Here is a 25,249-nt window from a genome sequence, read left to right as displayed (position 1 = left end):
GCCACATCAAACACTTCCTGTTCTTCCTTCTTCCCCAACACAAAACAACAACACCCTCCTCGTCTAGGGCAACTGATACACAGAGTGCATCTTCCCAATGAGCGAATGGGACTTGACTACAAATCCCATGATCTCCCAGCAGGGAAGCCACTCATTGAATCATTTGCTGCTGAGGAGGAGGGCCCCCACATTGGCTGAATCTGATGCATAACTGGAGTATCTCTAAAAAAACCACAACTTTTCGCACATTGATACGAGTGTCCGCCACCTTTTACCTCATCTTCCTTCATTCCTAAGGTATTTTGTCTTGAGGGAGGGAAGACTGGTAGGTAGGTTAGGGTTGCAAATTCAAGTTGGCACTCCTTATTCTAGGCATTCTAGGTGGCAACCCAAGGTTCTTGTTTCCTTCGCAGTGAAGTACAATATCATTCACAGAACCCCATGCCATACATGGTAGTCAAACCACTGCTACCAGTCCCCATTTCATGGATACAACTTAGTATATGACATACAATTTTACAATGTATGTATCGTTAGCTTTACAAACTGACCTACTCCCCTAAATTTTGGAGTACAATTAAATCCTGAGTTGGAGCTATGATTGGTACCATTTAAAACATGATCGAAAATAATTTTGTCTTTCAGATAATATATTTTCCATGACAAATGTTCCTGCATTGTCTATGGATTATATCTGAAAATAAAAAGTCTTTTGTGAATGAGATGTTACACAAAAGTAATTTACCTTTCTCATGCTGTGCCTATGTTCCTGCCACTATGGCAATTTGCACATAAGTTCTTTGGTAATTACTGTGTAATTACTGTGCTACTGATCCATGATGAATTGAAATCCACAGTCAATGTCCCTCAAATGAGTCGTTACAAATTTGTATAAATTGCATAGTGAAATGGGCTTCATGGTAAAATTCATAAACCAGATAAAATTCTGAGAAAAACAAATTCATTAAGATGGTATTATAGCTATAAAATTATATAAACAGTGAAAGGAAGAAAGAAAACATTTGTACCTTCTTGGATCCAACTTCCTGTAAAACATTTTGTTGTTGACTGAACTTAGCTTAAAAATGGAACAAGCAGGTTTTTTCTGTGTTCCAGGTTCATTCATTACTTACGTTGTTGTAAGCTGCCCCAGAACCTTAAACATCATCATCATCAATATTCAGGAAGAACAGACTTTTTGCTAATAAAATATAGGATCATGTGCTTTCCAATGAAAAGTAAATGAAAACATATATGAACTCATTTGCAACAATTTTCCATTTGCTTCGTTGCTGCCTTTCTGTTGTAAACAACGAAACAAAGTACTGGTGTTTCTTTTCTTATCTAATGCCAAACAAGTAACAAATTACATCTGACTTAAGCTTATCCAGCTCTAAAGATTCCTTAATGCTGGGACAGGGAACCTGCACCCTCCAGAAGTTGCTGATGGACTATATCTGATGATCCCTGATCATAAGCCATAGTGGCAGGGGCTGTTGGGAGAGAGTCTAAAGGGCCACCCCTTTAAAGGTGTCCCACCTCTGCCTCAAAGAAATGTTGAGCTTTCTTTTTTCTACTATTCATAGAACATCCTTGGGCGAAAATATCCAGGACAACTTCTGAAGTATAATGTAATGATCTCAGGCAAGCAAGCAAGCAAGCTCCGATAAGAATTAATGAGTCTCTGGCAGTTTTATGGTACATTTATTTACAATTACTATCCAGAGAGCGGCTCCGAGCCTGCTGCTCTTAGCTATGAGTTGGTCACTCTGAGTCTCCGCCCCTTTTGCAGCACGAAGGGCGCCAAAGTCCAGTCCTTCCTGTCTTGTACTTCCGTTGCATTTTAACCCTTTCAGCTCTTTTGGTTAGGGGAAAAGGTGGGTGGATTCCCCCTCCCCCGCTCTCAAAAGAAGAGCTTTCTAAATGCTGCCTCCCTCCTGGTTGCATAGCAACCCCCTCAATGCCATCTATCTCCTCCACTCCCTCTGCCTGTGAGCTATCTGAGTCTGCTGTTCTGAGTCTGGGAACTCTTGATGAAGGTGGGTCGAACTAACCCACTCCTGCTCTGTCTGTGACTGATTTCCCTCATCTACAGACTCTGGCTCCCTCTGTGCTGGCATTCCTTCATCTCCAGAGTCTGACTCTTCCCAGGCGTTTGATTCAGCCACATCCCTGACACATAAAAGGAAGAGAGATTTGATAGAGAAGGTGCCATGTGGGCTCCCCTGGAAAGTATATTGCACAAGCAGGGAGCCACCATTGAAAAGGCCCTCTACCCATTGCACAGTTCAGACAGCAGGAGCATCAGAAAATAACCTTGATTCATTATTAATTTGTTTATTTATTTATTATTATTTTATTTTATTTTATTATTTTATGTACCTCCCTTCATCTGAAGATCACAGGGCAGTTCACAACATAGCTATTAAAAAGTGAAGACAACTGTACCATGCTACCCAAACTGCAGTTGCCTTTCCAAAAGCAGCTCCCATATGGCTGTTGTAGTGCTCAAATGATGAGTAATCAACGTGGGCACAGTTTGATATATTGGAAAGGCTCCTTCCTATCTAGCTGTAGGTGAACTTACATAAAGTGAGAGGGAGGGCAGAAGGAGACAAGAAATTAACTTTTAAAACTACTGATTTTCTTAGGAAACATGAAACATTTATTAACAGTCTTTCTGGCATAACACATATCTAGCTGTATTGATAGTTACAACGCACACTATTTCGATGTGTTTTTTTCAAATAATGTAACGAAGAAGAAACAAACTTTGAGCACTCATTTCGTACCTAGAAAAGAGGATGATCAAAACAGAAACTATCAATGGACTTCATGGTAAGGGTTAATTTTATTTAGCATGTTGTTCTTTAACATTCCCAAACCATCACAGAGTTTTTCTGAGTGCTTGTAAGCTGCCTGCTTTCATCACTTACTCTTAATCAGAACTCCTCAAATCGCCTGTTAGGCTTTCCGTTCATCAGAGGGCCAAGCAAAAGAAGAAAACAGCACCACTGAGATGATGGGAAATCCTAATTGCTCCCAGTGAAAACAACAAAGGCGACTGAAATGCAGTTACATTCAAAGCAAAAAGAATAATCCCTTAGAATGAAATTTCATAGGCGAAATGAGGGCAGGCATTCCCTTCTCAAGAGGAGAAACATGCATGCAAGGCAACATCTCCATAGCATTCCCTTGACCAACTATGAATGACAAAATGGGGCCCACTGATACACTTAAAGGTAAAGGTAAAGGTAAAGGGACCCCTGACCATTAGGTCCAGTTGTGACCGACTCTGGGGTTGCGGCGCTCATCTCATTTTACTGGCCAAGGGAGCCGGCGTACAACTTCCGGGTCATGTGGCCAGCATGACTAAGCTGCTTCTGGCGAACCGGAGCAGCGCACGGAAACGCCGTTTAGCTTCCCGCCGGAGCGGTATCTATTTATCTACTTGCACTTTGACGTGCTTTTGAACTGCTAGGTTGGCAGGAGCTGGGACTGAGCAACGGGAGCTCACCCCGTCGCAGGGATTCGAACTGCCAACCTTCTGATCAGCAAGTCCTAGGCTCTGTGGTTTAACCCACAGCGCCACCCACATCCCTGTTCTCAGATTACGCTGATACACTTATCCAGTGCTAAAAACCCCTCATTGCTACTGGCATGAACATTGTCCTTTTAACTCTGTGCTTTTTGCAAGGTGCTTGCAGATAGCACGAGCTTCCACCAATAACCCTTTTTGGCCATGGATGCACAGATATAAATATGAAAGATGGCTTTGCCTATTATGAAGCACAAAACTGACCCCCGCTTTCTCTCTTTGCACTTGCAGTGTGCAGGGGAAAGGGAGAACTTGGACAGTTGTTTCCCTCTTGCTGTTCTTTTGTTGGACAGGGCTGAAATAAAGACATGGACTCATATTGCTGGGTTGAATAAGGGCCACTTGATTGAATGCTAAACCAAACATGCAGAGGGAAACTATAGGTACAGGAACCAATTATAAATCAGAAAAGTCTGCAGCTAGAAAGTCAACTAATCCCCTGCTAGGTCAAGCCACATCCTAAAAATGAGTATGAAGGCCTTCTTGCATCACCACCCCCTAGAGCCCAAAAACTCTAGGAGGATGTGGTAAGCTGGCCACAGAGGCAGTCCTTATCCAGCCCCCAGACCCTACAGCCTTGAGCTGCAGGCCTTTGAAGCCCCAAATTACCCCCAAAGGAGCATAAGCTGGAATCTAGTTTCCCTTCCTGCACCTTCTTCCTAAAGTGACCCAATTAACCTATTTTGAAAAACAGAAATAAACACATGGCCAGATTAATCTATCAGCTAATCAAAACAATGAAGAGCCAGGTCACCCAGAAGAGCCTAATGAAAAGACACTGCACCTTATCACCTCCAATCCCAATTTGAAGGCTCCATTGCCCCAGCCGCTAACACGCTAATGTGTGCATGCACCCCAGGAGACAGAATGGCAGCACTGGCTTCAGGTCCAGGCTGCAACCTCATTCTGCTGCCTGAAGCAAGCTTGGGCAGTAGAGCAGGAATCCTGTTTGGTCTGCCAAGGCCCTGTGGTTTTAACACAGTTGCTTCTGGACAATTCAAAATGCTGCATGTTTTTTCTTTACATATCTCTATAATAAACTGTGTATTAAAGTATAATAGACCCTGGTCTACTGTCCCTTTATTTTATTTCCAATCTATGAGACCTATTATGTTGTAAAAAGGTAAAGGTAAAGGACCCCTGACAGTTAAGTCCAGTCACAGATGACTCTGGGGTTGCGGCGCTCATCTCGCTTTACTGGCCGAGGGAGCCGGCGTTTGTCTGCAGACAGTTTTTCCAGGTCATGTGGCCAGCATGACTGAGCCGCTTCTGGCGAAACCAGAGCAGTGCACGGAAATGCCATTTACCTTCCCGCCGGAGTGGTACCTGTTTATCTACTTGCATTTTTTTTTTTTTGCGTGCTTTCGAACTGCTAAGCTGGCAGGAGCTGGGACCGAACAACGGGAGCTCACCCTGTCACGGGGATTTGAACCGCTGACCTTCTGATTGGCAAGCCCAAGAGGCTCAGTGGTTTAGACCACATCGCCACTCGTGTCCTGTTCAATTATGTTGTAGCATACTCCAGTTTCAGACTGAAGATCCAGACTCATGTCTTTTGTGTACCTGTGATTGGTATATACATGTGTATGCAAAGGAAACATGGTAACAAAGCAATCTCGTCCACAACCAGGTCATACCCTCCAACATTTTTGTCCCCAAAATCAGGACGTCAAGAGGGGCAGGATCTTCAGGTCTAGTGCTCTGGGGATCGTCAGTAGGGTTGTCTCAGAGTCTTGGACTAGAAGGACTGGAAGGTGCTCTGGCGCTTATCAGCAGGGTCATGCCAGACAAAAAACCAGGATATTCCGGGATCCAAACAGAAGCTGGGGTTGTCTTATGTGATCCAGGATGTCCCACTAAAAATGTTGTTGTTCCACCACTATCAACCAAGGACACATAAGGAAGCCTCACTTTCCCTCTTAATTCAACTCCACGTGCAAAGCTAGAAGCCTGTGCAGCCTCACTGTGCTCATGCCTGGGATTTCTTTTTATTTCAGAAGAAATGTTCAACTTCACTACCGATTTATCAAATAGTGTGCATGGTATATACAGGATCTGGTGGGCAGGGCCAAGCCTAGACCAAACGGTGCCTCGTGTGAGCACCCCTTCCTTTTTTCAACTTTAGAATATTTTATTTCTTTTATCTTGCATTTGCCATCCATTTTATGACTTGGACGTGCAATTTATCCCTGTCATATAAGACACTTAATGGGCATGTGTGGATCTGATCAGGATTACTCATTATTATATTAAAATAATAGAGAAGTATAGTAAGAAACCCCAAAGCAAACAGTGGAAGTAAATGCAGACCCTTTTGCTGTTGATCTTAATATTTTATTTCTGCTGTGCTGTGCACTCCTCGGTTGCTGTGGGGAATCCATCAAACATATTCATTAGGTTTAGCTGAGTCATTGATATAATTCTTGTACTTTTCCTGTTTCAGAGCATTATAACTAAAGATAGAAAATGTAACTTAAATCATCGAGCTCTCAGCTTTGAGGTTGCTCACCAAGGAAAGTTCAGGATGTCAAAATGCTATAAAGGATAGAATCCAGAGCAATACTCTTTGCATTTACAATTCTTTGCCATCACCCAAGTACAGTTCCCAGGATTCTTTGGGGGAAGCCATGTGCATTGGATATGCTTTAAATATATGTTGTGGACCTGCCCTTAGTTGCCAAAAGCATTCAATTTTCCTATGGATTTCATACTTGTTGGTTTAATTTGCTAAATATGACTAGACAAACATTTCCCCCATTCTTTTCGAGTCTTTTAAATTTCGGATTTTACCCCAATGCTGGAAAGAAGCACAAGCTTTTTCTTTTCATAATGGTTCTTTCTTCCTAGTAATATAAATGTCACATGTTGTTGTTGTTTAGTCGTTTAGTTGTATCCGACTCTTCGTGACCTCATGGACCAGAGCACGCCAGGCACTCCTGTCTTCCACTGCCTCCCGCAGTTTGGTCAATCTCATGCTGGTAGCTTCGAGAACACTATCCAACCATCTCGTCCTCTGTCATCCCCTTCTTCTTGTGCCCTCCATCTTTCCCAACATCAGGGTCTTTTCCAGGGAGTCTTCTCTTGTCATGAGGTGGCCAAAGTATTGGAGCCTCAACTTCACGATCTGTGCTTCCATCCTTCCGCCCTTCCCTTCATGGATCACTGTTGTTTGGACCCAGCTCCTGCCTAACCTAACAGTTTGAAAGCACATAGTCCAAGTAGATAAATAGGTATCGCTCCAGCGGGAAGATAAACAGCGTTTCCATGCGCTGCTCTGGTTTCACCAGAAGCAGCTCAGTCATGCTGGCCACATGACCCAGAAGGTGTCTGCGGACAAACGGCAGCTCCCTCGGCCTGTAAAGCGAGATGAGTGCTGCAACCCCAGAGTCATTCACGACTGGACTTAATTGCCAGGGGTCCCTTTACCTTTACCTTTTTAAGAATACAATGGCTATTTTTAAGGTTAACTGTAAACCTACCCCACTTTACAGTAGCCTGCAACTGTTCCCAAGTTTGGCCCTATTTATTAGAACTGCAGCTTGAGTCATGGCTTCCCCTTGCAAAAATTGCAAGGAAAGTCCTCTGCAGCCCAAACCTGATGCTACATCAAATAGCAGCCAGATATCATCATGATTTGTTTTTAGGGTTAGTGTTTTGTGAACTGAGCAGAGCTAGCAGGGGGAAAAAAGGCTTGGTGGGTTTCTTTCCCTTTTGTAGGTTATTGGCTGACACAGAAGCAAAAGCATGAACATAAACTAAATTTCCCTGGAGAGTACCTTTCTTTTGTAGAGATGACAAAATGGCTAGCTCAGTGGTGTTACTGAGCTAAAACCTAGCAAAATCTGCCACAAAACCAAACACATTAAATACAATATCTCAGCCAATAAAAGAAAGCACCTTTAAATTTAACAACAACGCAAGCCAATAAAATAGTCACAATATTTTCATTCAGTCTGTGGAGCAAAGTAAACGAACATTTTAAACTAATTCTCCAGATCCCTGTAAAAACAGTCAACTTAAGGAATCTTCCTAGCAATGGCCATGTACTCTCCCCCCCCCCCCATTTTATTTTTAGTACAGGTAGCGAAATAAGAGCTGAAAGAACAATTCAATAGAGCAGGTGACACCATATGTAAAGGATATCAATAAAGTACTGAAGTGTCAAGTCATTATTTATTATCCAACGGGAGAGCCTGTAGATGCACACATTTGTAGCAGAGCAAAACTTAATACTGCAACAACTATTATTATTTTCTATGTGCCTAAACCAATTTTTTCTCTATTCAGAATCTTTCCAGAGTTGTGGGTTTGAGCCCCATGTAGGGCATTGCAGGAGTTCGACTAGATGACCATCTGCAATTCTATGATTCCTCTGGGTATCAGCTCTCCAAACACACACACACTTCCTATTCCTTCTGCACAGGGGAGTTATATTTATAGCTGAAGGTGTGGTGACAGCAGCTTTCTGGTCCACACCAATGGTAGCATGGGAAGAGGGAGCATGTTCATATACAGTGGTACCTCGGGTTACTTACGCTTCAGGTTACACACTCTGCTAACCCAGAAATAGTGCTTCAGGTTAAGAACTTTGCTTCAGGATAAGAACAGAAATTGGGCTCTGGCGGCGTGGCAGCAGCGGGAGGCCCCATTAGCTAAAGTGGTGCTTTAGGTTAAGAACAGTTTCAGGTTAAGAACGGACCTCTGGAACAAATTAAGTACTTAACCTGAGGTACCACTGTATTACAGGGTGGAAATAACCTGTTTCTGCCTCTGACAGGTGGACTTGCACAGACTAGCATCTGTGTGTAGATGAATAATGAACAAAGCTCTAAGTGTTCAGTCTGTGTCTGTTTTTATGTAGTTAAAAAGAACAAAACCCCAAACCCAACCCATTCAAACCAAAGAAATTGCTATCAGTCATGGTAGTGGTTTTCAAACTTTTTTCTCGGGCCACACTTTCAGAATAAAAATTTGCTATGCAACACCAACTTTTTATTGATAAGAAATACATTAAAAACAAAAAGAATCAACCCCTGATTTATAGCAAAGAGTACAACTACTCTATAATATGGGACATCCAGAAAGTAAAAAAACTATGCAGCTACCTAACAACATGAATCATTCTTAAAATATAATATTGACTGTTCTTGAATCTTCTTGCTACCAATGTGGCATGCTACACCCTTTGAGAATCACTGGTCTAAGGCCCAAGTCTGGTTTTCCAGAAATCATTGCATAGGCAAAATATACACAGGAGACATATCGAATGGGCTCAATGGGAATCAACACAAATGGCCACACAGATAAATTATACATACAGGCAAACTGCATTAAAAATAAAATCCTATAGTTTCGGTGTTTCAGAGTTTGCATTCATAAATGTAATAATGGGAGTTTAGACCAACAAGCACTAACACATACTCTGATGTATGTTTATTTTTAAAAAAATAAAACATAAGCTATGGCAATGAATATTTTGTGATTGGTTCAGCTCTATGTATAGTGCTGCTTAACTGAAGTTTTAATGGGCCTAATTTATTTTTAAGCCATTGACTAGCAGCTCGGGGGGGGGGGAGCCCTTAATACAGTCACAAAATGAACACAATGCTAATTCTGTGTTTTTGAACCCTATACTACACCCCTGCTCCTAGAATATGTACCACTGTGATGTGTTTCTATTCAATCACATGTTTGTTTACGGATAAAGCAAATGTCAAAGGCACACAAATCATATATAGGAAACACACATTATGTAGAATAGAACAATATTTATTCCATATGATGCTAAGTGCCCATTTGGCAATTTGAACCTCGCATTCAAATGGTATGTGTAATTACACACTACTAGATTCAGTGTTCTAATCACAGAGGCTTAATTAAGATGTTTATTTTAAGCAGCATTTTTTTTTTTTTTACAATACAGCTTAAGAATTATTATTATTTTTAATCTGACGTGGGTTTTTTGTTTCACTGTCATCAGAATCAGTGTTCTCACTTCCTGCAAATTTTGCTTCAGGGCAGATGGGCTGTGGTGGGGCGTGACTGAGGATGACTCACCAATTCTAGGTGCCTCTGAGCCAGCTAGGTCTAGGTAAACAATGGGTCTCCAACGTTTGGGGCCCAAGAATGCATCTGGAAATCTAAGGGCACCCCTAATTTGTCAATATTCTGCAGGAGGGATTTAAACCGAAACTTTAGGTTTGTGTATTTTAAAGTGGATTAAAAACACTCTGTTGCCCTAATGAAACAAATTCACTTTTAAACAAAACAACAAACTTTTTGCAGTTTGAATGTGATGGGGAAACACACTGAAAAGTGTGTAACAAACAAATTACGCCCCACGAACAAATCTGGAAATTGTCATATAACTGCTCTGTAAACAAATCAGAACAAATGCTCAGTAAAGACCAGATAAAGTCTAGCCACCATTTAGACTTCATTCAAGCAACTTGCTGGAAAAATAGGTTTTCCAGAGGAAACCTAAAAAAACTGTAGTGGGTATGACAAAATAGTCTTTTCACAGATGAAGGAATGGTCATGATGTGAACATGACTCTTCCTTGAAAAGCAGGAAATACCGACACTCATCCCAAAACAAAACACAGGCAAAACCAGCAGGAACTCCATCTCAAAGAATGTTCCCCCAAGCCAGAAAACATCAATTAGAAACTGGAAGGGGGTAAGGGATTTAAATGGATGAGGTGGTACACTGGTGCCCTCAAGGGCCATGTTGCGGACTCCTGATATAAACCAACACATAGCATGTGGTAGCAAACTAGAATGTACAATAGCAATCCAGATCTGTAGCACTTGGTCCACAAAACATGCCATGCTCCATACATCACTTTGGTTACCCCCAAGGCCATCAAATGGAAACTTTACTATAAAACATTTGCAGTGAAGGACACATATATTTAGCTAACATAGTTTGCCCCAGATGCATCTTTACCCACCAAAGGATCATTTCTTTATGAGTGGTTTTGAGGACCCCAGTTCCAGGTATTTTGCACTAGGCCCAGGTTCTTGTGCCTTTACCGCCTTCTAAAAAAGTTTTGTGCTTTTATGTTTTGCTTATGATCTTGCATCTGTTCATATATATTAGAATATGCAAATTTCATGCAACTTTGTGCCATAAATTTTATAAAGGCCAAGTAATTCCTCAGCTCCTCCCCAAATATATATGTCTTGTCTCCATATATGGAATGCATACGTCTCCCTCCTTTTCTTTCCTACCGTCAGAAGGGCCAAAGCAACTTTCAAGTTCACTCTAAACTTCCGTTCAGCAAAAAAAGTTCTGCTTTTATTACCGAATTAACATGACGTAAATATGCTGTTATCTATTTCCTTCTTCTGCCACTAAAGCAGATGTTCAAGACAACATGGTATTTACATTTCGCCATCCTTATTACCATCTCTCAACATTTCTATGGCACCTTTCATCCCCAAAGAGCTGAAAACATATGATAGGTATACAAACAGATCACTTAATTCAGCGCTAAGATGAATCTGTGACAGCTGCTTAACGACATTAAGCGATGATAGAAGCTTTTGTATATGCAGCTGAGTCCCCTTTAAAATATTATGATGCATAATTCTCTTTGCTTGACAGGAAGGCAGTAGTTCTCAATTTTATTTTATTTTATTCTTACTGTGAAGGGCCAAAAAACTATCATGCAGGGCACAGAATGGCTTCACCAATGCTTTCTTTTAAAAAAAGATATAAAATAGCAAAATAATGATTTCAAAGCTTATAGTCTAAGTAGCTATTTGCTGCAATCATGAACATTTGTAATCTTTTTTTTTCTTTGTTACAGTGCCATCAGAAGTGGGAAAAGTTGGCACTCACTCAACCTTGCGTTGCCCACCTCACTCCTGCGTACTGGGAGAGAGAAGGGAGGGGCAAGATGGCAACAGGACTGGCAGATTGCGATTGCACTGGCAGGAGCTCCAGGAGCTTCTGTGAACTGCCCTGAGGCGGTATATAAGTTCAATAACTAACTATAAATTGAATAACTAATAATAAAAAGATTGCATAAGTCCAATAGAGTTCAATCTGTTTTGTCTTCAATAATTGTGCATGGGATTAGCTGCGTTTTTTTCTTATTGCAATCAGTGGAACTCATGTCATGCAGTGACTAAATTGCCTCAGTTATTTCAGAATGACCAATGTAACACCGGATCCAAGTCTATAATCTTAAATCTAAACCAATTAAGAATAAGTAAAATTAAAGCTGTTGGTGATAAATGGTAGAAGTACTCAAACTATGATCAAACATCTTATGATTTCTTTCAATAAGACACAGATGGTGAGCTATTCAACCTTGAGTTCTAGCATGGTGGCTTAGAAGTAGCTTCTTAAAGCATTCACAGTGACACTTCCATAAATTCTGCAAAACCAGCCTGTTATTCCTAGTTGTTTTGAATTGATTACAACTTAGATGCCTGTTGCTTGTAGGTAGAATCAAAGTGATTTTTGGAGTCCCAGTTCCTATTTTCTGGGGGCAGAATACTCAGCTATTACCTGCCCCTCCCTTCCACACAGCCTTCTGATAAGCTGCTCTGGAAGCAAGAGTGGATCACCTGGTGAGGTCGAGCCACAGCTATAGCCTCCAAGCAGCAGCAGCAGCATTGCCATTTACCAGTAGGGGTGAGGCACAGCAGTGAGGTTGTGCTGCATGGGTACATCAGTGGAGTGGTTCCCTCTGACCTACTGGATGAGCCACCTGAATTTTGTTCAATGGGGAGTAGGCTGCAGGTAGAATCAATGGGATCTGGAGACACAGCTTTGAGTGAGCAGTAGTGCTTTGAGCTCACACTGAGGCCTCGTTGGACCCAAATCAAAATATTTTCAGTTGCAAACCAAAGCATATTTACCTGTGATTAATTTCCATTAAGTGCAGATGAAATGTAAACAGAAATATTCAAATATATGGTCTGCATTATAAGCCTACTTAGCACTTTTTTTCCCTTGGGTACATGAGGTTTCTGAATACACACATTTTAAGATATGTGGGTATTTCAATTGCTTTTTCCACACAGAATTTGCAGCTTTGTTTAGGAATATTTAGCAGCAATACTGCTCCCTTGCTTCTGTGGTTTGAAAATAAGTAAAAATTATGCAAGGCAGAGTTAGTCCCTGTTTTCTGGCAGTCTCCAGATTTGTTTTCAAGCAATAGGAATTTTGTTTGTTTGTTTCAACTTAACACTGTGCTAATTCAGAAGCAGGGTTTGCATATTTAAATACGCTTAACTCCTTTTTTCATTGTCTCTGTGTCTTAGCTACTCTGCAAACGGGGCCTTTCATCTCGGGTACATATGGTAAGACTGCTTGCTCCTTTGGGAAAATGGGTTTAATGAATCATAAAATGCATGCTTTTACTTATAGCAAAGACTTCATTTTTCCTCTTTCTAAGCAGAGGAAGCTCTGTGCAAAAACCTACCAAGTAAATAATGCAAAATGCTTAAGGTGGGCCCCTAGATGGCAGGATGGGACTATACAGTATACACACCCACACAGTGACAGTGTTATCTCATAAAGCTTCCAGTATGTATTGGAAGCAAAATATTAATAATATATACTTCAGAAATAATATTGTTGGAATAGACTAGAAGATTAATCACAAATAATTAAAATTCTGTGACTTGCTATATTATCCTTGATATCGGGAGATGGTTCGTTTTTCATCTCTACTGATGATAGGTTGTTTATTCAGCCACAAGTTGTGCCCCAGTGCTCTTGGCAATGTGGTCACAAAATTCACAAGGCACTGATTAGCTGGAAAGGTTGAAGAAAGATTTCACAACATCTATGTTGCCATCTAGGTCCCCATCGCCTTAAATAAATTCTCATTTGTGCTGGCTTCAGCAATTCCATTCGTAGTATTATTTGCATAGCATACATGTGGTGATCTATCATTTAGGAAATAATTGGGGACACACCTGTTTAGCTTCAAAAAATTACATTACTGAGTAGCTAGACTTGAGTTCCATCCACCCACCCCAATGGCACTTCTACACCACAGCACTATAACTTCTTTGAAACAATTATTGTTATGATCACCTCCCTCATTTATCAACCTCTTATACTACTGCTGTACTGAAAATTGTCTCTCATATTTTTTGTCAACCTTTCTCCAACAATGAATGAGAAAGGAAACTGTATTTGAAAATTATCAAAGGGGAAAGACAAGTTTGGTGAAATTCTCGTGGGTGAGATGCAGGGTTTGTTGTTGTTGTTGTTGCTGTGCTTACCTTATTTATGAGGTGGCTGAGGAATGTTTGTGGAATGTTCATTCTGCAGGTCATCTCACCAGTGGTCTGTAGTCTGCAGCCTTCCCAGGTGCTTTCACTTTACTTAAATCCCAGGGGAAGACATCATGAGATAACCCCTCCCACTGGGCTTTTTCATATCAGGAAGTGGAGGCAGCTAGAGAGCCTGCAGAGTGCTAGAGGGTTTACTGTAAAGGAAAGCACACACAGCACCCTTGACCACCCTGCAATAATAATAAGGGAATATCAAAGCCTGAGGATGAAATGGGGAAGAAAAGGCCTCTTTTGCAGGGGAACAAAACCTTAAAAATATGCAGTAGTATTTCTTAACAAAGATCTGTGTACTTTTACACACCCCGGATCCCAGGCAGGCTCATGTTAACTATTTAATAGGGATGGGTGAATCTGTCAATTTCAGTTTCTCTAATTTTCCAATCTTAAATTCAGTTCTCCACATTTACATATCTGTTTCTGATTTTTTTTAAAATAAAAAGTCCTCATTCACCAGTCCAATCCCTGAGGCTTTCAGGTGAGTCATGGTTTGTGGTTTCTTATGGCTCAGACAGACAGCTCATATTCACAAGGAGCTGTGTGTTAAGAACTGTGGGCCTAATTTTATGGAATTCCCTTCTAGTTGACATCAGAAAGGCCCACTGTTGAATTTCTGCTGCTTACTGAATACTTTTTTTTATTTAAGCAGGCTTTTAAATTCCATTCTTATTTTATAGTTTTAACTCATTTTCAGAATTATTATATTGGGTGCCCTGTGCACCACTTGGAGATTTAATATAATGCACTTTTGAATGTTATTTTCACTAACAGGTGCATTTATACTTACACTTTACCCTAGTATGTGTACACATTACCTGGCTGGAGACCTGCATTGCAAAATTCGGAGAAGTGTGAATTTTAAAGAGTAGTTTTATTTCAGTTTCTGTATTGCTTCAGAAAGTGAAGACTAGGTAGGTTCACCTTTAAATGTGAGCACAATCAAATCCATCCATTCTCTACAATGTTTAGATACTCCTATAGATAAGTAAAGACTGGTTTTGTTTTAATATATTCACTTGGTTACTTATCCTGAACTAACCATACTTCAACTAAAACTCTTGAATCAGAAGTTGGTTAGCTAAACACGGGCTCTTGACTCACCTTTCTCACATTTTTGTGTGTGGGTATATGAACAATAGCAAATCTGTTGTCTTTTTCTCAGTTCCATAGAGAAACAAGTGTTCAACAAACAATTCAAGGTAAGTTGTAAAAGGGTTGTGTGACCAATAAGACAAAAGAGTGCATCATTGCAGCAATAATACCAATTCCTGACTTCTAATTCATCATTATTCTTATCTGTGACAAATACTTAATGTTACAAGACCACACAATGTAAGCAGAGTGTAGTACTGCATGTTGCTATTTAAGCAAACACAAGTATGAGTATTTATCAGAAGTCTTTCTGAGCATATTTCTAAAACAAATATGTTCCTTCATGAAGGGACATTATGGTGCCCCTGAACAAACCAGTACTACAGTATAGAGCAGGGGTCCCCAACATGGAATCTGTTAGTGGACATTTGCCCATAGAAGCTTTTCCTGGTGACCATAGTGCCTCCCAATGATACCAGACTTGAAAGAAGCATTCTGTTATAGCCAATAGAAAAGATTGTGGTGTGTGCTTAGTTACTTCTATGTGTGGTGACCATGACAGTTTCTCTGGTTTGCAGATGTCACCATGGGTCAAAATGATTGGCAACCGAAGCACACTTTTCCTGTTACTCTGCCCACTCTAAGCAATGCACCCATGTTTCACTGCTATGAAATGAATTGCAAGTTCAAAGCAACTTGTATCTGAGCATGGGTGTAGCCAAGGGGGCGGGGGGCTGCAAACTAAATCAATAAAAATACATAGGAAGCTGAGGTTCTGCCCCCCTGCAACAAAAGGCCTGCCCCCTCCAACAAAAATCCTGGCCATGCTCCTTGCGTCTGAGTCTAAGTTTCAAGTCAAACATACAAACAAGTTGGCATTCCTAAACATGAGTCAATCTTGTAAGTCAATCTTGTTCATTTACATTTTTCACCATGAAAGTGGTTAAACACTGCAAACAGCCCTTACCTCCACTACTTTAGCACCTAAAGTTGAAAAAAAATGCCATCACTAGAAGTCTTCCATACATATCCAAATCCTTTTCAAGGGACACAAATATAAAGCAAGGATTCTGCAATAGTGGGAATTTTGCAGAAGCGGAGGTGTGTTGTCTTCTACATTTATAGAATCAGTTGCTCCAATGCTATAGTAAGGCTTTGTTACAGAGCCATGATAAAATCGCTGTGTCTTCACACACCAATTGCAATCCTGCAGGGGAATGAAGATAGCTGGCCAACAGGGGCTCCATATCCTCAGTCAGTATTGGCAGCTTTTCTAATTACTCCATTCCAGACACTCAATTATTTCTTGTATCTTCCTAATGTATCACTAGCTCTTTATTTATTCATGAACATTTTAATTAAGAAATCAAAGTCTATTTTTTTTTAAAAAAATAGTGAGCAATATTTTTTGTCAGATTCTATTTATTGTAACACTCAATAAAATATGTCAGTGAATTGCTCATTGTCAGCTAATTGAATTCTAAAAGAATTATGCATGGCGTATGATATGGCAAACTTCTACAGCTCCCAGAACACACATACCCAAATAAATAGTTCATTCCTGTAGGCAAAACCTTGTGGCAATCTCATTAGTATATTGGACTTACTTCTTAATTGTATATGTCACAATTGTTCACCTGAGCTCATGAGACGGCTGCAAACTATCATAGCCTATTTGCATAGGAACCCCAGTAAGTTCATATTCAACGTCCTACATTAGATGTACAAGCCAGAAACTTCCTCTCATACCTTGGGATATATCCCATACATGCAACAGGTGTCAGAAACGGAACACACATGAAAGAACATTAGGACCTGCAAGTAACACACATCAAACAACAGTCTTTCAGGAAATGAATTAATCTTAAGTAGGAACTGATGGCAGACACTGAGGCCTACGCAAAGTATTAAAACTTTCATTTGCTTTTTCATGTGCCCTGAACTTGTGCTTTGCAAAGCACTTCATGAAACTGGCCGACCTTTGCCTACAAAACTCACTACTGGTTGGCATGTATGGTGAACTCCCGAGTAAGACTTTTCCATGAAACATGGTGGCACTTGTCTTAGCCATACTCAGCAAAAGCACAACTAACCTACCAGGCCATGTATGATCCAGCCCTAAGACTGAGATACCTCCTGCCCAGGTCAGCCCAGGTGCAATGTTCTTGCACTCTGCTTGAACCAAACGAAGCCAAACAATCACGAAACAGACTTGTTGTATCCTGGGTCACTTCAACCCAGACCTACCGCCAAATGAAATGCATGTGAAATTGTTCAGAGAAAAATGTGGGAGTCAACAATACTTTCCAAGAGATCATGAAGCAGGTGGACCTCTTCAGGGCAGAGAGGGTAAAAGGAAAAGGCTAAGCAAGAATACTTTCCACCATCTTGTTTTGACTTACGGTTAAGAAGCAGGCTGGCATTGGTTGTGCCTAGTTTGTTGGCAGCGACACATGTGTAGTTTCCAAAATGATCCTCCGTCACATTGTTGAAATTTAAAAATGATCTTGAACTATAGCTTTTAATAGTAATCCCTTGTTGTCCATTGATCAGTCTAGAAGGGAGGAAAAGGGAAATGTTCAATTAGAAGGCATAGGCAAATATATTTTGCATTTTCCTCTCATGTGGATGGAAAACAATAGTTTTTACCTGATTGGGATGGAGGAGTGAATGAGATAACATGGACAAGGAATGGCAGTGATGCCATATTGGGTATATGATGGTGTTTGCCACAGCAAAGGGCTTTCCATTTTTGCTCAAAAATAGCTTAAAGGTACCTTTCCTTTCCCTACCAATTGACAGGGGGCAAGCCCACTTGTGAGTAGTGAAGGTGGTATGGGGGAAATGCCATAGGTAAATAGTCAGGAAAGAGATGCTCAGTTCAGGGAGCATTTTGTGGGCAAACAAGAGAAAAGCTGGCAAACGACTCAGGCCCAAGGCTCTTCTTGCTTTCCTTGGGCATTACAAAGGGAGTAGGGAATACTGGCATCAACAGGAGACAGGACAGGTCAAAGGGCTTCAGGTGAACTTGTATTCCAAAGCAAAGCAAGACTGATACCAATAGTCTTACGATTAAAAATTTGCTCCAGTTCATCAAGATGACAATTTGGAAATTAAGAACTCTCAGAAGCCCTTGTTGCAATGGATGTGTTTGTAAAGGAAGACTGGGATTGTATAGCTGCATTCAGCTAAATGCCTGCATACAGCCTACATGGGTGCAATTTTACTGCACAGGGCTCTTTGCATATGATCAGTAACCCTAAGAACCATTATAAGAGCCATGCAAGTCTATGGCGGCTTTGGGAACTGAACCCATATGTCCACTGAACATTTATTTGTTGATTCGTTTATGATGCTCTCAACACAAACCCCTGCACCATCAGGAAAGTCTCCTATTACCTGCTTGGTTTAGTTAAACTTTGTTCCATTTTACAAACATCAATAGCACTTGCCTGAGCCCAAATGCTACTTCTGCATATGCAAATGTTGCTCTCCTCTCCAAAGAACAGCATGTGTTTGCATATTATTTTAGACTGCACTGATTCCAGACATTTGGCTTGACCCCCTACACCAGCACTATTGCCAGTATTGGTGCTAAGTTCTCTCTCCACCACTGCTCTTGTAAGCCCTTTCCTTTCCTCCCATTTCTTTTTATCCCTCCTACCGATAGCCATCTGAATCAATTGGTGTGCACTCATCAAATGATCTTGAAATACACATCTAATATAACACCATTACTTCTTAAAAACAGACCTAGTAAATGCAGATGATCCACCATCTTTTTCTTGTCATTGACTACACATCATAATGGATTTTTGCACATCATAATGGCTTTTCCTTAGTTCTATGAATTGCTCACTTTTTCACACTAAATGAGCAGCTTATGAAAAGCAAAAACCCATTTAAGAAGGTCAGGAAGCAGCCAGGTACATTTTAATCCCAGCAGAAGTATATTAATCCCTGCACAACAGTATATGGTATGTACTGCGACTAGACCTCAGCCTTATGTGTGTTTATTTAAAGGTACCATAAGTCTCACAGCAGAGTTTTTTTTCATTCAAGCAAAGTGAATGTAGTATTGCATTCTAAAGAGATTGTACTCTCTCTTTTCATCAAGAGCACATATATTATCCATAGAAAGCTCACTCGCCCCTTTCTGTTTTACTATAGGGAAATTTTGCAGATTCACTTCTTTAAAACGATAAAGAATCAAAGTTGCTCCTTCCTATCACTTGCTACGCAAATGGGAAGCAGTATTTTCTTTAATGTAACTTTCTGCTTTAGTGACTGTGCTTATTTCCGCTCTTCCCCCCCTTTCCTATCCTTGGGGAAGATTGCTTGTATCGGACTGGAAATACAAATAAGTTTAGCAGGCAAGTAGCTCTCTAGAAAGGTGCCCCCAGTGCTGCAGAAAATTTTGTGTACAGAAAGCTGTGGACCAGAACAGAGAGGCCAATCTTCCACTCAACAGATCAATGCATAGCACGAGTGTCTGAAGTTTGGGTCTGCATACTGAGGTGGAAGAGATTTCCAGCAAAGGAGAAAGCTTCATGTAACAGACATGCTGCTCCATCTTGGATTGATCGAGAAGATTTCCTTGACTCCTTTATTAGTTCCACCCTGGACTTATTAGAAGAAGGGTGAACTCTATCAACTCAGTGATCCCTATTTCTCAGAAAGAAAAATATCTGAAGAGATTATTTTTTGATGAAAATTTTGTTTTTTAGACTTGAAAAGGACTGCCATTTTACCAAAAAAAGGTCTGAATATTCTCTGCCAATTCCTCCCACAATGCCCTGAAATTACACTACATCCAATGCATTGTGGGAGATGCAAAATGGTGGTTGGATGGTCAATAGACAAGTTCTGGTATGCTGCTTTCAGTGGCCACAAAATATTTGGGTGGGGGGAGAAAGAAGCTATGCCACAGCTAATGAAACCACACCTGAGTCTTTTGGCCCCTCCTCCCAACAAGCTGTTGTGTCAATTTTGCCACTTGTTGAGCAGTGTGAAGAATTTTGGGTGGCCAATTTCGCTCAGCTCTTTTTAAAGCCAAATTTAGGAAGACTCCATCAGTCAGAAAAGTGACATTTAGAGTCTTCATATGACTAAAGGTTGAGACTTCTTGGCATAGGAATTTCCAGAAATAGATGAAGGAGCAATTGGTAAACACTGTGGGTAATTTGAAAAATATTTTTCTCTTGGACTCATTTATTTTCAGGACATATGTAACCACATTCAGAAGTTGGGTAGGCATAGTTAAATGTGAAAATACTTAGCTATGCTTGATTACTCGGGGAATTGCTTATATTTCATCCTGAAAGCAGAACTCTTGCCTATATCAACAAGTTACCATTTAATTTTGATATATTGAGGCAGCACATCATAAATCTGGAAGAGAGGTACAATTCCCTCCCCAGCATTCAGCCTCAAAATACATATCTATCATTATTAATAGTATAGCTGCATATTGATGATTTAATATTTTACATTACATTAATGCTCCTATTTTTTATTTAATCAGTACACAGCCCTGCATATAAAATAGCATTTGGTTTAGTCATCTCAAAGCAGTAGACAACACACTAGTAGGAAACAAATAGTCCTTTTCAAAACGCTGAAGCATGAGTTATTGCTGCATTGAGCAAACATGAACGTTTAGGAATTATAGGTTTGAATAATTATCTCTAGAAACCTCACCTTTGTTTAATCTACTTTTTTCTAAGTGATTTACTTTGAGAATTCAACTTCACTTGCGTAATTTTCAAGTGTTTGAAGCTGTTTAATTCATTTTGACAAAAGGGATGGAAACTCTCAGTTTCTTTTCACTACTGTGGTACAGCAGCAAACCAAGAAAAAATAAATATATTAACAAGTTTACCGAAGTCTAAAAGCAATTCATATTAAGATGATTCACTCACGAATGCTGAAGTGTAAATTAAGCATTCAGAAGTACTTAAGATCAAGCAATGAGTAATGATGAGACAAACATAATTGTGAATATTGAATACTGATGCTACTTGATTAGGATCCATTATATTACCTTTTATTTCGCAAAAGTTTTATATACTGCTTATTCAAAAAATCTCTAAGCTGCTTATATAAAATAGTATAATATTCATTAAAATAGCAATAAAAACAGCTTTTAAAACAGTAGAATTTATTATTATTACCACTGTCCATCTGGCTGGGCTTCTCCAGCCACTTGGGGGGGAGCAATACAAAAACATAATAAAATGTCAGACATTAAAAGCTTCCCGATACAAGGCTGCCTTGTTTGAAAATGCTACTGATTAAGGGCTAATTGCTTCTAAGGGCTAATTAACATAGAAGTACTAGAAATATCCAATATCATTGGAATTATCACAGGGAATTTAAGGCTGATTTACTCCATATCATAGAATTGATCTACACCGTATTGAGACTATGGTTTACTTAAGCTTTCTCCCTTACATGTTACTTTTTTTTTACATTCAGTGAGCTTTCTAAAGACATGGAATTCAGATATGAACCTTCTTCAGCCAGCTGCAGTCTGGTGGTATAATCCAAATTTAAGTTTGCCGAGTCTGTTTTAATGCATACTTTTTTGGTCACCTCAAGGTCACGAGGTACTCACAGGTAATTTTGAAACCTGCCTTCTCCTGCATCCTCACTGTACCCAGACGAACATATCCCAATATAAAATTACCTAATTGTACTTGCTTTAAATTCAGATCAACCTCTAATTTAAAAGTGTGTGTTTTCTATATGGAACACATGAGGAAGAAAATGCATAGAAAGTCAAACTCCCCTTTCTAAAATTTCATCCTTTATTTTTGGAATTTCAGATTATCTCCTCCCCGCCCCCGCCCCCAGCACACACCAGCCACTTTGCAGAGAGGAAAAACATAAGCAGGCAGCATTTATGTTCTGTGCATGTGCGTGTGTTATTTACACAGATGAATTACGGCACTACAAGATTTAACTTGTCCTTCAGAGACAATGGGAAAGACCAAGCTGGAGAACAGCACGAATCAGCTTCAGCCTTGAGAAATATCTATATTTAGGCTCATATTTGAATACATTAATGATATTATAATATATTAGACCATTATAACAGTTGTAGTCTTTATTAGGCTATTTGAAATGTACATTTTGCTTGTTTCATGGGTTTTAATGGAAATAATATTTTAGACTCAAGCTTTTGTGTTGTCTCGTTCATGATGCCTAATTTGCAAGAAGAATATAGTTGTGCTTAACCAGATGCTGTGCTGATCATAAATATTCTATTTATGTAGAATGTCCAAGTATGCAAGTTGCTTTACAATCTTTCTCTTGGTAATCCTAACAGAGTCTAAGATCACCAACCTCTGTGGGTTCCTTTACCTGCATTACAGCAACACTCCACTGTATACCAGATATTTATGATATTTGTGGTGGCATAATTGGATGATATCAGCAATGCAGGCAAGTGACTGACTGCTTCCTGTGAGGAGCCAAATTCGGATTCATTGCCCACGTAATATACAGATCCTAGAGCACATGTAAGAATGAAAGCAGGTTTGACAGTCAAACTTACTTCCTTTCACCTCTGAACCATTCAAAAGCTGGGGAAGGAACACCCGCACTTTCGCATCTTATGAATCCACTCCCTCCAAGCGTCACTCCACTCGATTTTATTTCCTGAATTGTTGGGGCAACTACAAGGAAACATAAATATTTGTTATTGAAAGTTGCACTCGTCACAAAGCCATGTAAAACATGTTGATCCATGTTACATTTCATTTCCTTGTTGCTCAAGCGGGCACAATCATCCCAAAATAATTTACATTGAAATAGTACTAAATAATCTAAAACACTTCACATAGTCATGTTCTATTCACTGCCACTTCACCCTTCCGCCTCACCATCCCAGAATGATGTCAGGTGAACAGTGCAAGCCCACCCTGCTGTCAAAACGCTGCTTAGATAAAGCCATAGCACTGGTCAATCCAGCTCATCACTGTCTATTCTACCACTAAGCTATGGTCCTTCCACATAAGTGGCTTAAACAAATTGCCGTAGTTATGTGAATCTAATGCGCAATTTTCAAAACCTTGAAACCAAAAAAGTATTTGCTGGCACCATCAAATCTAATGACGTAATTCGCCCCCCAAAGGTGCAGTCGAGTGAATACAGCAGTGATGGACAAACTTGGCCCTCCAGCTGTTTTGGGACTACAATTCCCATCACCCCAACTAACAGGACCAGTGGTCAGGGATGATGGGAATTGTAGTCCCAAAACAGCTGGAGGGCCAAGTTTGGCCACCACTGGAATACAGTAAGCTCCACAATTCACTATGTTCATTTACTTGCAACAGTTAGAAAAAATGTTCTAAGATTTTTAAAATCCATGTTTAGGGAAATACATTTCCCAATGAATACCAGGAAGCATAAGCAATGACCATTCTCTCTCCCATAATTTATTTTATAATTTCTGTTTAAAATATATGTGTTCTGCAAAATACTATCTAAGCAGGACTCAACTTATAAATACAAATTCATTTTTCCAGGCTACATTCCCATTGATATAATGTTATTGTAGATGTGTGAACTTATGACTCCTCATCATTCTCTTTCTTCCATAATCACACCCATCCTTCTGCTTGTCATGTAAAGAGGCTATAATCTTTTATGATACCAACTATTCCCAAAGAAGAAGAGCTGTATTAAAGAGGGGATTCGTCAAGAAGCCTGGTCAGTGTCTCTATGGTTTTTATATGTCTAGTGGAACAACAGCAAGTAAATCATGTTCAGATTCTTTAAAGTATATAAGTAGGAGGATTTTTAATGTGCCCAAATAATTCTTAGAAACATTGGAAGCTGGCATTAAGCGCTTTCCGCAATAGTCCAACATTACTGATTATCAATTGAAAGATACAAGCTACTGTGCCCCATGATATAGTTTGAAGGCACATGAGAGCTCCGCCTTACTGAAGCTAAGCAGGTCTGGGTCTGGCCAGGGCTTGGATGGGTGACTGCCTGGAAAATACACGTACACCATCTTGGGTTCCATGGTGGAAGAAAGGCAAGATATAAATGGAATATTAAAAAACAAACAAACTGCTGAACATGACCAAGTATTGCAGTGCGCATGTAACCAATTGATATGCCGATAAGAGATATTTCCCTTTCAGGGAGACATGTAGAGCAACTTTGTTTATTGAAGACAACCCAAAATACACTTTGATAACCCAAGTGCCATGTGCACAATTCAAGACTGCAGGATCTAACTACTTCTTTTTTCCAAAGTATCTAGTGAGCAGGGGTGCCAACTTGAATAAAATATTGGGGGGGGGGCAAGTAAGCTCCGCCCCACATAATCAATCACATGACACAGCACACACACACACCATTTGAATGGCAACACCAATCAACTTGGGGGGTGACCCCCTCAAATATTTTATAAGGGGGAGCGAAGGGACTTTGGCCCCTAGGAGTTGGCTCCTATGCTAGTGAGTTTGAACAGCACAGACAGTGGGGTGTAGTGGTTAGAGTGCTGGACTAGACGAGAGAGACCCAAGTTCCAGTCCCTGCTCAGCCATAAAGTTCATTGGCTGACCTTGTGCCACTCATCATCCCTCAACCAAACCTACTTTATAGGGTTGCTGTGAGGATAAAATGGAAAAGAAGGCACCTATGTAAGCCAAGCTTCTTAGAGGAAAGGTAGGAGGATATCAGTGTAATAACTAGATAAAGAAAAGGGTTTCCAAGACGCACTGATGACACAATATGAATAAACCATACACCCTAACGAAAGAATTTTAATTAGAAAGATATTGACAAATTTCATATAATGACTGATTCATATGTTTATTTTTGAGGTAGTAAAGGATAACTTTCTCCCCCACCTACCATTTTGCCATCGGTGCCATTTCTATTAAAAACAACAGCAGCTCACATATGAAAACTAACTGCAGGATACATCTTCATATAACTACCATTTTCTGTTTGCTTTCAAAGTTTTAGGCCCTAAAACAGTTCTCTCCAAAAAGGAATATGCTTGTCCTGAAATCATTCAAGAATCAATAAGCTGCTGCAGACAATTCAAAGCCTATTTTCCTCCATTATGCAGCCACACATCTCCATGTCCCCTTGAAATTATTTAATAAAGAAAACAACGCCTTTTCATTTCTCAGCCTACAGAATGGGAATGATGTTGATCAGTGCATTTATTTTAATATAAATTCAATAACACATTTTCCTCATTTGAATAAATATA

General features: G+C 40.0%; 2 protein-coding genes across 3 annotated transcripts in view; one reads left to right on the top strand and one right to left on the bottom strand.

The window, feature by feature from the left end:
* Nucleotides 1–25,249, top strand: part of LOC310765695 (uncharacterized protein) — a 557,351-nt gene that overhangs the window by 143,049 nt on the left and 389,053 nt on the right. The window lies entirely within an intron of this gene.
* The window catches only part of NEGR1 (neuronal growth regulator 1), a 437,028-nt gene that overhangs the window by 73,000 nt on the left and 338,779 nt on the right, over nt 1–25,249 (bottom strand). For both annotated transcript variants that reach the window (XM_083621043.1, XM_083621042.1), the window contains exons 5-6: nt 22,568–22,688; nt 17,412–17,563 (exon numbers count right to left, since the gene is read on the bottom strand). In XM_083621043.1, coding sequence (XP_083477169.1) covers nt 17,412–17,563; nt 22,568–22,688 — 273 coding nt within the window. The remainder of the gene's footprint in view (nt 1–17,411; nt 17,564–22,567; nt 22,689–25,249) is intronic.

This window comes from Podarcis filfolensis, assembly GCF_964270895.1.
Source record: "Podarcis filfolensis genome assembly, chromosome: 6".
NCBI classification, from domain to species: Eukaryota; Metazoa; Chordata; class Lepidosauria; order Squamata; family Lacertidae; genus Podarcis; species Podarcis filfolensis.
This window is presented reverse-complemented; position numbering and strand designations above follow the sequence as displayed.